This window comes from Amphibalanus amphitrite, unplaced genomic scaffold (assembly GCF_019059575.1).
Source record: "Amphibalanus amphitrite isolate SeventyFive unplaced genomic scaffold, NRLGWU_Aamphi_draft 000446F_arrow, whole genome shotgun sequence".
Taxonomy (NCBI): Eukaryota; Metazoa; Arthropoda; class Thecostraca; order Balanomorpha; family Balanidae; genus Amphibalanus; species Amphibalanus amphitrite.
Genome location: NW_024881940.1, coordinates 213042 through 226589, shown reverse-complemented (window position 1 = coordinate 226589; position 13548 = coordinate 213042). Strand labels below are relative to the sequence as shown.

Genomic DNA, 13548 nt, shown 5'->3' with positions numbered 1-13548 from the left:
TTTGGGGGGACCCTAGGTTGATCTCTATTATGGTGTGCTCCCCCAGTCTGAAAGTAGTTCCCGCGCCCCTGACTTTCTCTACGCTATTGAATCACGCTGCTGATTCTAGTAGGTTTCTACTACGCAACCTTCTCACATTAATTTTTCTCCAAGCGTTTTGGGGGGGGGGGCCAAAAGATATGTTGGCCCCCCCTTTCAGGCTTTTGGGGGGGCCATGGCCCCGGTGCCCCCCCCCCCCTGGATCCGCCAGTGATGATAGTGCACTCAGAGTCGGCCGTCGGGTGACTGAATTGTCAGGAGGCCATGATGATATCTAGACCATCATAAGGCATACCTACCGAATTCTGTACCTAAACCTGAGCGCCATCGGTAATCAGTCTGTGATTACTAAATCGATGCGTTTTTTCCAAACCCCACTTCCATCGTCCGGTGAATTTCCGACCAATTGGATAGAAACTTAAAAAAAGTAGTCACTGGGATCAGAGGCGGATCCAGCTCCAGAGTTTTTTTTGGGGGGGGCAAACCATAACAATTTATCGATTCTTTCCATGCATCGTCCATAGGCGTAATGTTAAAATTATGCCGTTTGGGGGGGGGCAAATGCCCATTTTGCCCCCCCCCCTGGATCCGCCAGTGACTGGGATGTTCTCAAGTTGGCAGTAGCGGCGGAACACCTTCAATTAAGGGGGGGGGGGCACTGCCGACTTTTGGTCCCATTCTTTCCATGCAACGCCCATAGGGCTAATGTTAAAATGTCAAAATCAAAGGGGGCACGGTGCCCCGGTGCCCTCCCCGTTCCGCCGCCTATGCAAGTTGCCAGTTGGTCTGCCTTGACAGATCCAGCAATGCCAGAACAAGCTTACAAACGCACACATTTGATCAGGATTTCAGGATCGGACGATTGGACATTTTTTAAGGGTGATCTTCGTGCTTCCCGGAAATTCACGGAAAAAGCTATAGATGTGAGGTTTGAAAAAAATACCAGTTGATATTATATGCCTAGGTACACTACAAATTTACATCCGGCCCGACCATTGCGATCGAAGTGTGAAGACTTGTTGGCTATCTGTCGCTCATCGCTCATTATTCTCAATAAAAGCTGTATTTGTTCGACATATTCCTTGGGCGAAGCTTTCTCCACGTCAGCAAGCGTATCAACAAATGAAAGTTCACACTCTATTTTACAATGAGATCAAAACACAGTCGACAGGCTTACACATAAGTCAATATCGTTCCCTGAAAACGTTCCACGCCCTCCCGCCCCTCAGTTTACCGACCGGAGGCACTTCATTCCCCTCTGACCCCAGTGGACCTTTGCCGGCTGAATCCACAGCTCAGTCCTAAACTCTGAGCCCGGAGCGTGGTCACTTTGTCGCTGGACCCCACCGCATCGGCCTCTATGACCTCCTTCCTCACTGGACCCACTCTCAGCAAGACCCATAGCTCAGTCCCAGGTCTGCCCTCGGTGGGCTCACAGTGCGGGCCCTCTGTGGTCACTGGGGGCCCCCATATGCCGTAATCGCCACGCTGTATGTGGAAGTCTTGTGATGTCTATATATACATACATTCATAGATACATACATACATACAAACATACATACATATATTCACTGGCCAACTCTACTAGCCAGGCTCACAGCACGGTCCCTCAACTGGGCCGCTAACCTACTGCGTTCATTGGGCCCCTCTATCCTCCATTGGGGCCCTCTATCCGGCATTGGGCCTTCATCGGGCCCCTCTGTCTTTCATTGGACCCCTCTATACTCACTGACCAGTGACCCCTCTATGCTCAGTGACCGCGCTCTATCCTCACTGGGCCCCCTCCACCAGCCTAGCCCACAGCGCCGACCCGTTTACACTCGGCTCAGTCTCCCCAGGCACCGCCACAGTCGCTTCAGTCACCTCAAACGCCACACTCCTATACCTCCCGCACTGGGCCGCCCCTGCTGAAGCCTGTAGCAGCTGCTGTACGGAAGGGTGGGTCAGACCGAAGAACGCTTCTCCGACCACGCGGCATGAGGCCGGCAGGGGACGTCCAAGTGCCCCAGATAGACGCTGAAGAAGTTGGCGGTGACACTCGTCTGCGCTTTTTCCAAGGAATGTCACGGGTTGGGAAGAGGAAGAAGGTGCTGAAGAGACTGTGGAAGACTCTGGTGATGGGTCAGCGCTGTCATTTCCTTCAGACGTCTGAGTGATGGACGTGATGGAAAAGCGGGGGTGCGCGCCGCCGTCTTCGATGGCACATCGGTATACCCCAGTTCGGCGGGGCGTAGTCACACTGATAAAACGTCGTAGAGACACGAATCCGACAGGGTAGAGGGCGGTGGTTGAGTGGTAGGCTGGTCGATCTGGTAACACACGGCCCAAGCTCTGTAGAGTGAGGCCTCCCAGACGCAAAGGCAACACCACTACACCAGACGCGTCTCGGGGCAGAGCAGATACGAGACGGCGTGGACCTCGAGCGACACGACGAGAGACGGAGGGAGTAGAGGTGCGGGGGCTGGGTAGAGCGGGAGCGGGTCTCCACTGAGGGGAGGTAGAGTGAGAGGGGAGAGCTCCCACGGTCTGGGAAGACGACTGCTGTAGCGAGGTCCCCGATGGTTGAATTGCAGCTCTTGAAGTCCCCGCGCTTACAACTAGAGGTGTTGGTAGGCCATCAACCGTAGCTGATACGACAGGTAGAGGAGTCGGCGTCCGCCCTGCAGACCCTCTGGCCACCGCCACCGCAACTGGTGTGGTGTGGGGGCGGACGGTACCCACACTGGCCATCAGAGGCGCGGCAGACCGCCCAACCGACGCTGGCGCCACCAGGGGTGTGATATGAGAAGTGCTGGTTCCAGGCGTCGCCACCAGAGGCGCCACTGATCGCGCGGTGGGGATCCCAGCAAGAGAGACTGCTGGTACTGGCAGAAGTACTGCATTGGCTACGGGTGTTGATGCCATTCTGCCTACTGCCGCTGCTGTGTTAGCCGCGCTAGCAATGGACGCATTAGTGTGAGTGGCTGACCGAGCCCCAGTTCCGGCGGCGGCCGCTTGGGGCGCTGGTGTCGCACACTGCTGCTCAAACTGAATCAGTTTCTGCAGCAGAAATCGGCGCTCCTCCTGGGCCTGAAGTACCAGACGCTGTGCGCGAGCCGTCTCGTCACAAAGTGCGCCGTTTTCGTAGACGAGAGCACGCACCATCTTCCGTAGCCGCCGGTACCTGGAAAAATAAAACATTCATAAGACAATGATGTTGAATCACCAATTTAACTTTCCTCTGTAACAAATCATGGAATTTGAAACAGGACACTTGTGGGGGAATCACATCAATTAAAGAAAAACTAGTTGTTTGCCCAAAGCAACTGAATAACTGCGATTATCAGAAGGGCAGATTGAAAATCATGGGTCTCAGCTTAGACTCTAAGCTGGTGGAAGAAAGCAGTTCAAAAAGCATAATGGGCATACAAAAAGATTTTTGGAACTACTTGCTTAAAGCTGTTGTAGCTGAACACTGTAAAGAGCTATTTCCTTACACTCATATACATGATCGTTCGTATCACGCTTTGACATACATGCTTATACATGCTTTGACATGTTCAAAGCATGATGCTCTTTCAGTGTGATTGATGCCAAGTTATTTTAGTATGAGTCACTTTCATTCACTCACTTTGCTTTGGGGCTAGAGTCCAGTTCATGGCTTTTCAGAGCTTTGGCTTTTACAGCTTTTGATCTTTTCTTCTTGGCTAGGCTCAGGGATGAAGCTCCCATGAGCTGAGATGGGTTTGGCATCACAGCTTTAGTGGAACCTGCAAGAAAATTGACAATGAGTTAGAGTTCATCTTAGATAAATCATTAAAACCTTAACTATAAATCAACATGCATGCAGGTCTCAATACCATAATATCTACCTACATTACATATGAAAACATACATAACTCAATGTATACCTATATCCTGAAATTCTTAATACACAAAATGTAATGCCCTGCCTTGCCGCCAAACTACAACCACGATCACCCTTGAACATATTATATTACACGTCTGTCCCCTTACCCCTAGGCCCTAGCATCTTCAACAACATATCCCATAACTGCTGTGAAAGATAAAGGATAGGTCATTCCATTACTGTATCAGTATTGGCATGAATAATACAGGAAATTAGTCTCTATTTGGATAATATTGTTAATTTGAATACACCTTGGTACTAAGCCAACCCCAACAGGAACAGTGAACACTGCAAGCAAATATATCCCTGCATCAAACACCCTGACCCGTTCAAACAGAAGAAGGCTCCTCTATATATTTCGTACTTTATGATAACTCTGGACTCTGATGTAACTTCTATTTTCTAGACTGAGTACCTATCTTGATCTTCCCAAACACTTCTTAGCTTCATGCCTTGCCCAGGCCCATGTCACTCCACTTTTGATGACATCATAAGGGGGCCTCAGGACAATTAATGGCGCGCTGCGCCACAATCGCTCCCAAGCTACTTACCAACAGCTGCCATTTTTGAAAATATTATTTTGAAATAAAGTTTCAAGTTATGAAAATATTGTAATAAACTTGTAGCTTAAATCTATACCATATCTAAAAACTTACTGAAAAATGATTTATCCATAGTAAAAATATAAGCTCGATGCGTTTTTACGTTGCTTTCCTGCTGCTGCAGAGGGTTTTTAAATCGTCTATATCTTCAAAACCGGCCATTTCTTAGCATATTGCTGCTCTTTTTTGTCGCTGGAAAATTAGTTGGGCTTTCCATTGACATCAACGGCTGAGTGGTATGTGCAGAGTGCCATCAAAAATCTTCAAATGAAGTTAGTCATTTTTACGTTGCAAAGGAATGGAGTACCACTTGCGAGCATCAGGGGTGACGTCACTCAGGATCTGTCTCTGATTGGTCGACGGGGGAGTGACTGTACCTTCTATAGATGGCCTTGGCCTTGCCTTAGAGCAAGCAACCCTAGAGACAAGGATGTCAAGGATAGCGAAAACAAACATCTATATTCTTTTGAAGACTCCTGACCACTTGCCATCGTTGAAGACGTCACAAAAACCCAGCAGTATTTTTAGCCTGAAATGAATATATATTTGTGTTGAAAACTTGAGCATTGGTGATGGAAATGAACAATTGTCTAAAGTGATGCCTTAATGTCTTAATTTATGAGCTAATTGCGCTATTTGCCAGCTACCTTGCGGGGAAACGTTCAATACTTATGACGTCATAATATTAGAACGAGTGCATTTTTTTAGTAAATGTGAGCAATTGCTTTGCGGCAGAAACGGCGCATCTTGCAGCTTTCGGCAGATTCTGCATGTTGTGTATTATTGCATTTATAAATAATAATAAGAGGCTCTTATAATCGTGACTCCTTACCGATACTTACAATTATTGTCAGGAAGAAGTCCATGAATTTCTTAAACTCCTTTTTCGAATAGCTGTTTCTTTTTTACACTAAATGTGATCATTTCAGACATCAGTGTCATCCACTGTCTAAGAGGCAGAGCTAATCGACTTACCTTGATCAGTACAGGTAGCATATTTCCCATTAATCACGTTTCTTGGATGAATACTGCTACTTTCTCTGATGTTTAATACACTCCTTTAGAGGATAAATTTTATCACACTTAAGCTTTCTGAAATTTAACACTCCACTGGTGTGGGTAGTGTGTTCTTGTTCCGAGCACCCATTATTTTCCAACGACTTTGTTTGACAGGTAGACTGGAGGTATCAAAGATTTAAATTAGCTCACATATTTGAAAAATGCACTCGTTTTGCGTACAAAATATGGCGTAATAAGTATTGACCGTTTTACTGCCATACGGCTGGCAATAAGCTCATAATTAAAGACTTAAAATTCTTCCAAACCAAATCATCAAGCATCTTTTGAGTGTCTTAGTGGTGTCAGTTGAAGTTTGAACCCTACTAAATACCTATCTCACCTATTTGTGTGATATTTAAATTAGAGTAACCTACTTCAAAATGCATAGGTAGATATAGCTATTGAACTCTGCTGTTGATGGCTGGCATGCTGCATTTGAACTACAAGTTCTGACTGCAGCTTTTAATTTGTCCTGCGCACTGTTGCAGGTGCAAGCTGTGTCTTCATCGATCATCAGTCAAGGATTGACCAGTGGTGCCAGAGAGACTCCAAGGCATACCGCCAACGCCATGGACCCTTCTCACCAGGAAATCACAGAGCTGGTGCTCCACCACCCAGATATTCCTGCCGATCCATCGGCCTACTACCCGACGGAGCCTGTACAGCAGCCGTACGAGGCAATCCAGCAGCAGCAGCAGCACTCTGTTCCAATGGCTTATCCGCACCACCCGCAGTCAACAGCATCCTGTGTGCAGATGACTTATACAGTTGTGGAGCAGACCTCTCCTTCTGCTCCATCCATGCAAGTGGGCTATCTGCATCCTCTTCATAACCCACAGCAGCAGCCTCAGCAGCAGCCAGCTAAACAGTGCAAATGCAAGTGCACTTGTGAGGCTTCTGCCCCATCAGCCACACCGCAGGTGGAAGCCCCCACCCCCACCGCTGTCCCATGTTCCTCCACATCTGCCGGACCATCCAAACCTACCAAACCCAAATCAACCAAGGGGTCCAAACCTGCCAATTCCTCAGCCCTCCCGGACAGCCCGAACCGATCTCCGGTGGCTCGAGTCGCGGGCCCGCCTCCGCCTCCTGTACCGCTAGTGGAGGAGCTCCACAGTTACAGCTGTCGCATCTGCGGGAAGACGTTCAAGCTGAAGGGTGCGGTGGTAGTTCATATGAGGGTGCACAGTTTGGAGAGGAAGCACAGCTGCAACTACTGCGACATGAAGTTTAAAGGTGGGTGGGTGATTGAAAAATTGCTTTTGTTGTTGTTAAGCTCTTGAGAACTTGATAACATGATTGGCAATGTGATAACACTACATAACTAAAGCATAGGCCCGCAAAACAAAGGGCAGCAAAAAGTCTCAGTTGAAGCTTCCAATAAATGTAAAATATTATAAAGCAGGTGAATGAATGAAATGATGAATGAAATGCTAGTTGTGATGATCATGAATGCAAATTATCTGTGGGTGTTTATTTTTGCCTCCTTGCCTGCATTCCTCTATTGAGTGAAAACTGTCGTAGCTAGTGGAAATGTCTCCTTGTCATATTCTTATGTGTGATTGATGTGTGCTTGCATATTTCATAACGTTTATTACGTTATCGGCTATGGCGTTTCGTTAATTTTGACATTTATTACGTCTCACGCCAGGTGCTCCTCCCCATCTGGAAACTCGTTTATAATAACGCCACTGCTCTTATTCCCCAGACACCAACTCGCTACGGCAGCACATTCGTCGCCACACGGGCGAGCGACCGTACCAGTGCAGCTACTGCGACAAGGCCTTCAAGCAGCAGAGCGGTTTGATGCAGCACGAACGGCTTCATACTGGTAGGTGGATGGTGAAGCGCTGCTCTGATGGCTTGGAACCATCAATGTAACTCGAGGGACCCGGACTTCACACTGATAGATTGACTGGGGAGGCTGCTTTGATGGGTGGGGAGCCGTGAGATGTAGGTAACTGAAGGGACTTTATCCCGGTAGGTAGAGGGAAGGGCTGCTTGAATGGGATGAGATGCCTGTTATAGTTCGGGAGGTGGTACACTCATTAGGTCTTTAGAAGAGGGAAGGTTTAAATGTTGAGCGGATTAATGCAGCACGAGCGGCTTCACATTGGTAGGTTCAGGGGATGAGGACTGCTTTGATAGGGTGAGGCTGCCTTATTCGGTAGAGTTGTAATAGTTCGGTAAATGGCACGCTCATTGGGTGTCCCTTGAAGAGGGAAGGGTAGGGTGTTAGAGTGGTCTGACATCATACCACGAGCACGAGCGACTTTAGAGTAGTGGGTGGCCAGGGGAGGGCTGCTCTGAAAGCGGAGATCACTGACGAGATGTAACCAAAAATGCTGCAGTGTGCACACCGCACGTAAATTAATGTGCTGCATGTCGTAGAGATATTTGGTGGGTAGAGATCGGTCGGTAGAGATCATCCGATTCATGATGGGAGACCGCAAAGTCCTTGTGTCTATTAGGGGATAGTTAAGGATGGAGATGGGAGTTCTCTGAGTTACCAGATAGACGCATGCTGAACCCGCTGCTGTCATTGCGTCCCAAAAAGCCAACAAGTAATCGCACTAATTTAGGCATGAGTGTTTCATAAATATGCAAGATATTACAACAAAAATTACCCGACGTTTCGTTTATTATAACTTTTTCAAGGGTAATGTTATAATAAACGTTATAATAAACGAATCGTCGGGTAATTTTTGTTGTAATATCTTGCATATTTATGAAATAATCGTCACATTACAACTAGGCATGAGTGGTTGCACAGTAAACAATAATAAAACTTTTAGATTGGCAATCACCATATAATGGGTGGCAAAAATTGATATGCTCACATTTTTACTTTATTGGTGGCTATTCAGTTAACAGTAATAGGCAATTTTCTCCGGCATTGATTTTGTATATCTCGTGTGCCGTGTGGCGCCATCTACACATCGATGAGTGTGAAGCTTTCGGTTGTATTCTTGCGTCTTATCAGAAGTCGGCTCATCTATAAATATTGCCTGCCAACTGCATGTAAAAAAAAAAAAAACAAAGAAGGAAGTAAAGCTTGGTCTAAATAAACATGTGTACAGCTGCATACAGACATAAGCATAACGTATACCTGCGTGCATTCTTGAGTCATCTATTTTACTTAGCGTTGAGTACCCAAATATCGTTCCCCAGGTGAGCGTCCGTACGCATGCCGTTTCTGCCAACGTACCTTCGTCCAGAAAAACCACGTGGATCGCCACGAGCGCGCGCACACGGGGGACAAACCGTACACATGTCGTCACTGCGGTGCAGCGTTCGTGGATCGTAGCGGTCTGAACCAGCACGCGTTCAATCAGCATGGAGAGGAGCCACTGAAGCTGACCCCGGCTGGGACGGTGCCGAGGGGTAGTGGTCGTCCTAGAAAACAAGCTGAGTGTGTGGAGGAGTTGGATAATCCGGTGGTTGTGGCGAAGAAGGCCAAAGTGGAGCCGGCAGTGTATGCCGATGATGCTGGAGAGGATGGTAGACAGGGTGTTGAAGAGGCAAATGTTGAATACCAGAGCGGAAATGATGAACAGGAGCATATTGTGGTAACAGAAACAGGGGCAGTAAAAAGGGTGAACGCAAAAGGCACACAGAAGTTCCGAAAGCGGAAAAGGCGAGAAGAAGGAGCCGACAACCCTCAAAAAGCTCTCTGGAAGGCCGGTCTAGCCCCTCACCCGGGCGGGCGCCCTCCAAAGCACGTAGCCGACGTGTTGGTTCTCCCAGCTCCCGTCAGTATCGTGCGCACTGGTAGGAAGCGCATGTCACAGACCCTGGTGGAGGATCTGGCGCTTCTGCCGCCGAGGGAACAGATCAGAAGTCGCGGAAGGCCGAGGAAAGAGGAAGAGAGGGCGATGCTAGAGGCGGGAGCGAGGATGATGCAGAGCGAATCCAGTGAGGATGATATGGGCGTTATACAGTCTCCACTGGCGGACAATTTGAGTGAGATCACTGTTGAAGAGTTGTGAGGTCAAACTAGACACTCGGACGCTGGATCGTGTTTGGTTTAGTGTAGAAAATGGAGGGATAGGGTCGCTCGAGTGAATCGTTGGCATGCGGTTGTTACATTTGTAGATATTAGATCGATTATTTGTAGTGCTGAAGGTGTAAAGTATAAAACCGTCATTCATTATTTGATGTCGCTTAGATGCGATTATGTCTGGCTTTTTTCTCCTTGGCAGGAGTAGGTGTTCTATTCACTGTGCTCGCTAGAAATCGCATTTCGTTACATGTCAGTATGTGACGAAAGTTCGAACTCAGCGCACGTAATGTCTTGACAATCATTTTCTATTATCCTGGTGCAAGGATGTCTCTCTAAACCTTTGAAGTGCAGCATTAGGTTGTGCATCTTGTGCATCTGTAGTGCAACTTGTGTATGTCATATAGTGTTTTGATGTGTACTGTGTAACATAAGTCATTGGGGCTGTAATTTATGTAAAACAGCTCCTAGACGTCAGCCAAAAGTCTTGGCTTTGAGCTGGTGCCGGATGTCTTTTGTGGTTATGCTTTTTGTCCTCACAACTTTATTGCGTCATTTCATTCAAAATCGTGCCATATATGTTGAGCTTCTACGATTTTGTAAGTTTTTTATTTGGTGGCTTCACATACAAACATCTTATGACGTCTATTTTATCTTTGTAATTGATAATTGCTCCGTCGCATAATTGCAACAGAATGCAACACAGTGGGATGGTGGCTATAACCGATCTCCCTCATCCTTTGGTTTTGTGTGGACGCTTGCTTGCCTGCAATATGTAGAAAACATCGAAGCAAACACACTTAGAGCTATCCGAAAGTTCATTTAGAAAACATCGATGGAAAGCATAGCTACATTAAGTGTTGAGATTGTGGTGTATGTGAAGTGTCCTTGTATGCATTGAATTTCGGTGGAGTGAGTGTCCTCACGTGTGGAGCCGTTGCCAGCTTGTCACCTATAACCCGTGAGCGTGCTACCTACACCACCTAGGCCCGCACCAGAATTAGTCCTGAGATGATCCTTTTCTGTTTCAATGAATACCGACCGAGTACCGCCCTTTCAGAGCTGTTTATGTGATTCAGTGTGGACTTAAGTGTGTTGTGTCTGTAAATAGACATTAGGCAGTAATAATGTCTGCTGTATGCACCTACTTTAGGGCAATAGCGGCTCCTACTTGCCGTCACTGGCCTGGCCAGGGTGTAAAATACATCGTCTCTGTCTTGTTTTGCGCTCTTGGTTTCTCTTTTCTGGGGCGCGTTTTATTGCACACAAACGATTCGTTTATTTGATTCGACTGATGTTACCGTTATAATTTTCTTCTCGCTGCCTTCTCTTTCGAATTTTTAGGAGGTAAACAATGAACTCGCATATTAAAAATGTGCTCCGTATCAAACATGTCTCTTTCTAGTTTACATAGTCATAACTTTTGAGGAAAACTTAGATTAATGACACTGTCTTCGTTTGTTTCATGTTTGTCATGCTTTCTGACGCATCGCTCCAAAGTGCGGTGACCCTGCCTCCTCCTCCCCCACCTGAGTCTGTACCGTGCACCGTTGCAATGTAAGCTGCAGGAGCGACACGAACCATGTAAGATAGCATCTCACCACAGCCGAGCCGGGAACACTCATGGTTCTGGCACGTGTTTGGCCTCAGGGAGTGGCTAGAACGGTCTAGGAGGTCGTAAAAGCATGCATGAATAAGTAGCGGGAGCGGCAGGGGTGGAAGATGGGGGCAATGGACGAAGATGGCGAGCAGGGGAAGAACTTGTGGGGAGATATGTTTGCAATATTTACATCTTAGTAGGGTTCCGAGGTTGTTAAACAAACTTGATGCGGAGCGACTTGGAGATGTGCGAAATGTGCCGAGCTTGTCGTGAGTTTAAAACAGGCTCATACTCTTCAATCTATGCTAATGCTCACCTACATGCAGGTGATTGTGATCGATTCGATATCAGACCAACAAGAGGTGACGACGCAATAGTGTCTGCATCGTGTTTGCTTCTTTTCTTCTATACTCATTTTTTATGTTTATGGTTCGCAGCTCATAACGTGAACATAATGCCACGACTGTGCCGTCAAATGCGACATAGGACATGCTGTGTTATCAGTTATGCTCTGTCCGAAGCTAGGGCGCGGGGCAGCCTGATGCATGATTCCGGAGACCTATGTATGTAGTTGTGGAGTAACAGCCAATCGACGCAGATGTCGCTGTATGTTGAACTCTCCCTCGCTGGAAGGAGCACTCTTCCATTATAGGTGTCGCCACATGCCTCGCTCCAAGCGTTAAGGGACCAGGAGCCTTTTGGTTTGCGGGAGTTGGCTCGTTCGATCTTCTGGGCAATGAGATGAGATGCGAAGAGTTTCGAGTTGGGAAGACATCCAACTGATAAAGCAACCGGTTGGTGCGCCGCAGCGGCTTTCTCTGTATCGCGACTCGAGACAGACAGGCCATTGGGCCTTACTATCGGACAACGGTCACACCGGGACCGGAGCTTACTCAGGGCCTCCTCTAACATACCCACACGGTTCGTCGGAAGGTCATCTCAGGCTCAAAAGAAACGGTATATACCATTCGAAAGCTGACGGTGAGCTGAATCCAAATATGTATTTTTTATCAAAATCGATCGATGGCCTTTTTTGAAAATTGCGGTTTTGTAAAAACTTAATAATCTTTTATTCAACGGGCTGTCCCGGACATTCTTGAAAACATAAACATGTATTTTTGAGTTCCAGTGAAAGCTGAACGCCAAAAGAACAATATTTAGCGAAGCAATATTTCCAAACATTAATATGCGTCTCCCACAGCCGACAATAAGGCGCAATCACACAGCTCAGTGTCACGATGGACCAAAGTCAGCCACAAAGAAGCGTGAAATGACCCTTATCGACTCGCAGACCCGGCGCTCTCGGCCCGCCTGACCGGTCACGGAAAGAACGTTGGGCTCTCGTTCTACTAAACAAATGTCATATTTGCGACTTTAACTGTCCACATCGCTATTAAAGTTATTCAGGATACCTGTGAAGAAAATTCATTGTTCTGCTTGGTTTACAACATGCTTTAATTTACATTTTTCTTATAAATGTTTTGTTCCATCCAGCTGCGATTAGTGCCCGCGCAGGGGAAGTGAGCGGGTTTCGCTGTCAGAGGCTGTACTGGTGACAGCTGCTCGGCCGTGCGACCGGTCAAAGGTTACCCTGCCCCGCCGGGCGCTACCCCCACTCCACCCGAGCTGAGGCCGGTGCAGCCTCTGACATTTCAGCGCGGCCAATTTTCCTTATATGGGCATGATACCAAGCTCAACTGAGCAAAGCAGACATGAACAAATGCAAATTAATGCATGATGTGAAGATGACAGAACAATGAATTTTCTTCACAGGTATCCTGAATAACTTTAATAGCGATGTGGACAGTTAAACTGACAAATATGACATTTGTTTAGTAGAACGGGAGCCGAACGTTCTTTCCGTGGCCGGTCAGGCGGGCCGAGAGCGCCCGGTCTGCGAGTCGATAAGGGTCATTTCGCGCTTCTTTGTGGCTGACTTTGGTCCATCGTGACACTGAACTGGTGATTGCGCCTTATTATCGGCTGTGTGAGACGCATATTAATGTTTGGAAATATTGTTTCGCTAAATATTGTTCTTTTGGCGTTCAGCTTTCACTGGAACCCAAAAATACATGTTTATCTTTTCAAGAATGCCCGGGACAGCCCGTTGAATAAAAGATTATTAAGTTTTTACATAATCGCAATTTTTAAAAAAGGCCATCGATCGATTTTGATAAAAATTACATTTTTGGATTCAGCTCACCGTCAGCTTTCGAATGGTATATATCGTTTCTTTTGAGCCTGAGATGACCTTCCGACGAACCGTGCCACTGGGTGGGCAAATGCCTACCCAGTCACCACAATTGCCCACCCAGTGGCTTCAATTTGCCCACCCAGAAGCAAATGCAAAAATAAAGGT

General features: G+C 47.2%; 2 protein-coding genes across 5 annotated transcripts; one reads left to right on the top strand and one right to left on the bottom strand.

Annotated features, from left to right (window-relative positions):
- Positions 1–1083: 1083 nt before the first annotated feature.
- On the bottom strand, positions 1084–4956 carry LOC122391615 (transforming growth factor beta regulator 1-like). 2 transcript variants are annotated; one of them, XM_043385729.1, is made up of 4 exons: positions 4928–4943; positions 4344–4380; positions 3650–3788; positions 1084–3202 (listed from the first exon to the last, which is right to left on the bottom strand). In XM_043385729.1, exons 3-4 carry the CDS (start codon positions 3769–3771, stop codon positions 1810–1812), a joined length of 1515 nt encoding a protein of 504 aa, XP_043241664.1. In that variant the 5' UTR covers positions 3772–3788; positions 4344–4380; positions 4928–4943; the 3' UTR covers positions 1084–1809. The 2 variants fall into 2 exon arrangements, with proteins under 2 accessions (XP_043241664.1, XP_043241663.1); XM_043385728.1 differs by having other exon boundaries at positions 1090–3202; positions 4293–4380; positions 4928–4956.
- A 319-nt stretch (positions 4957–5275) lies between these two features.
- Positions 5276–11055, top strand: LOC122391614 (zinc finger protein 551-like). 3 transcript variants are annotated; one of them, XM_043385726.1, is made up of 4 exons: positions 5276–5302; positions 6078–6825; positions 7298–7420; positions 8761–11055. In XM_043385726.1, exons 2-4 carry the CDS (start codon positions 6159–6161, stop codon positions 9576–9578), a joined length of 1608 nt encoding a protein of 535 aa, XP_043241661.1. In that variant the 5' UTR covers positions 5276–5302; positions 6078–6158; the 3' UTR covers positions 9579–11055. The 3 variants fall into 3 exon arrangements, with proteins under 3 accessions (XP_043241661.1, XP_043241660.1, XP_043241659.1); XM_043385725.1 differs by lacking the exon at positions 5276–5302 and adding an exon at positions 5304–5519; XM_043385724.1 differs by lacking the exon at positions 5276–5302 and adding an exon at positions 5529–5703.
- The last annotated feature ends 2493 nt before the right edge of the window (positions 11056–13548 follow it).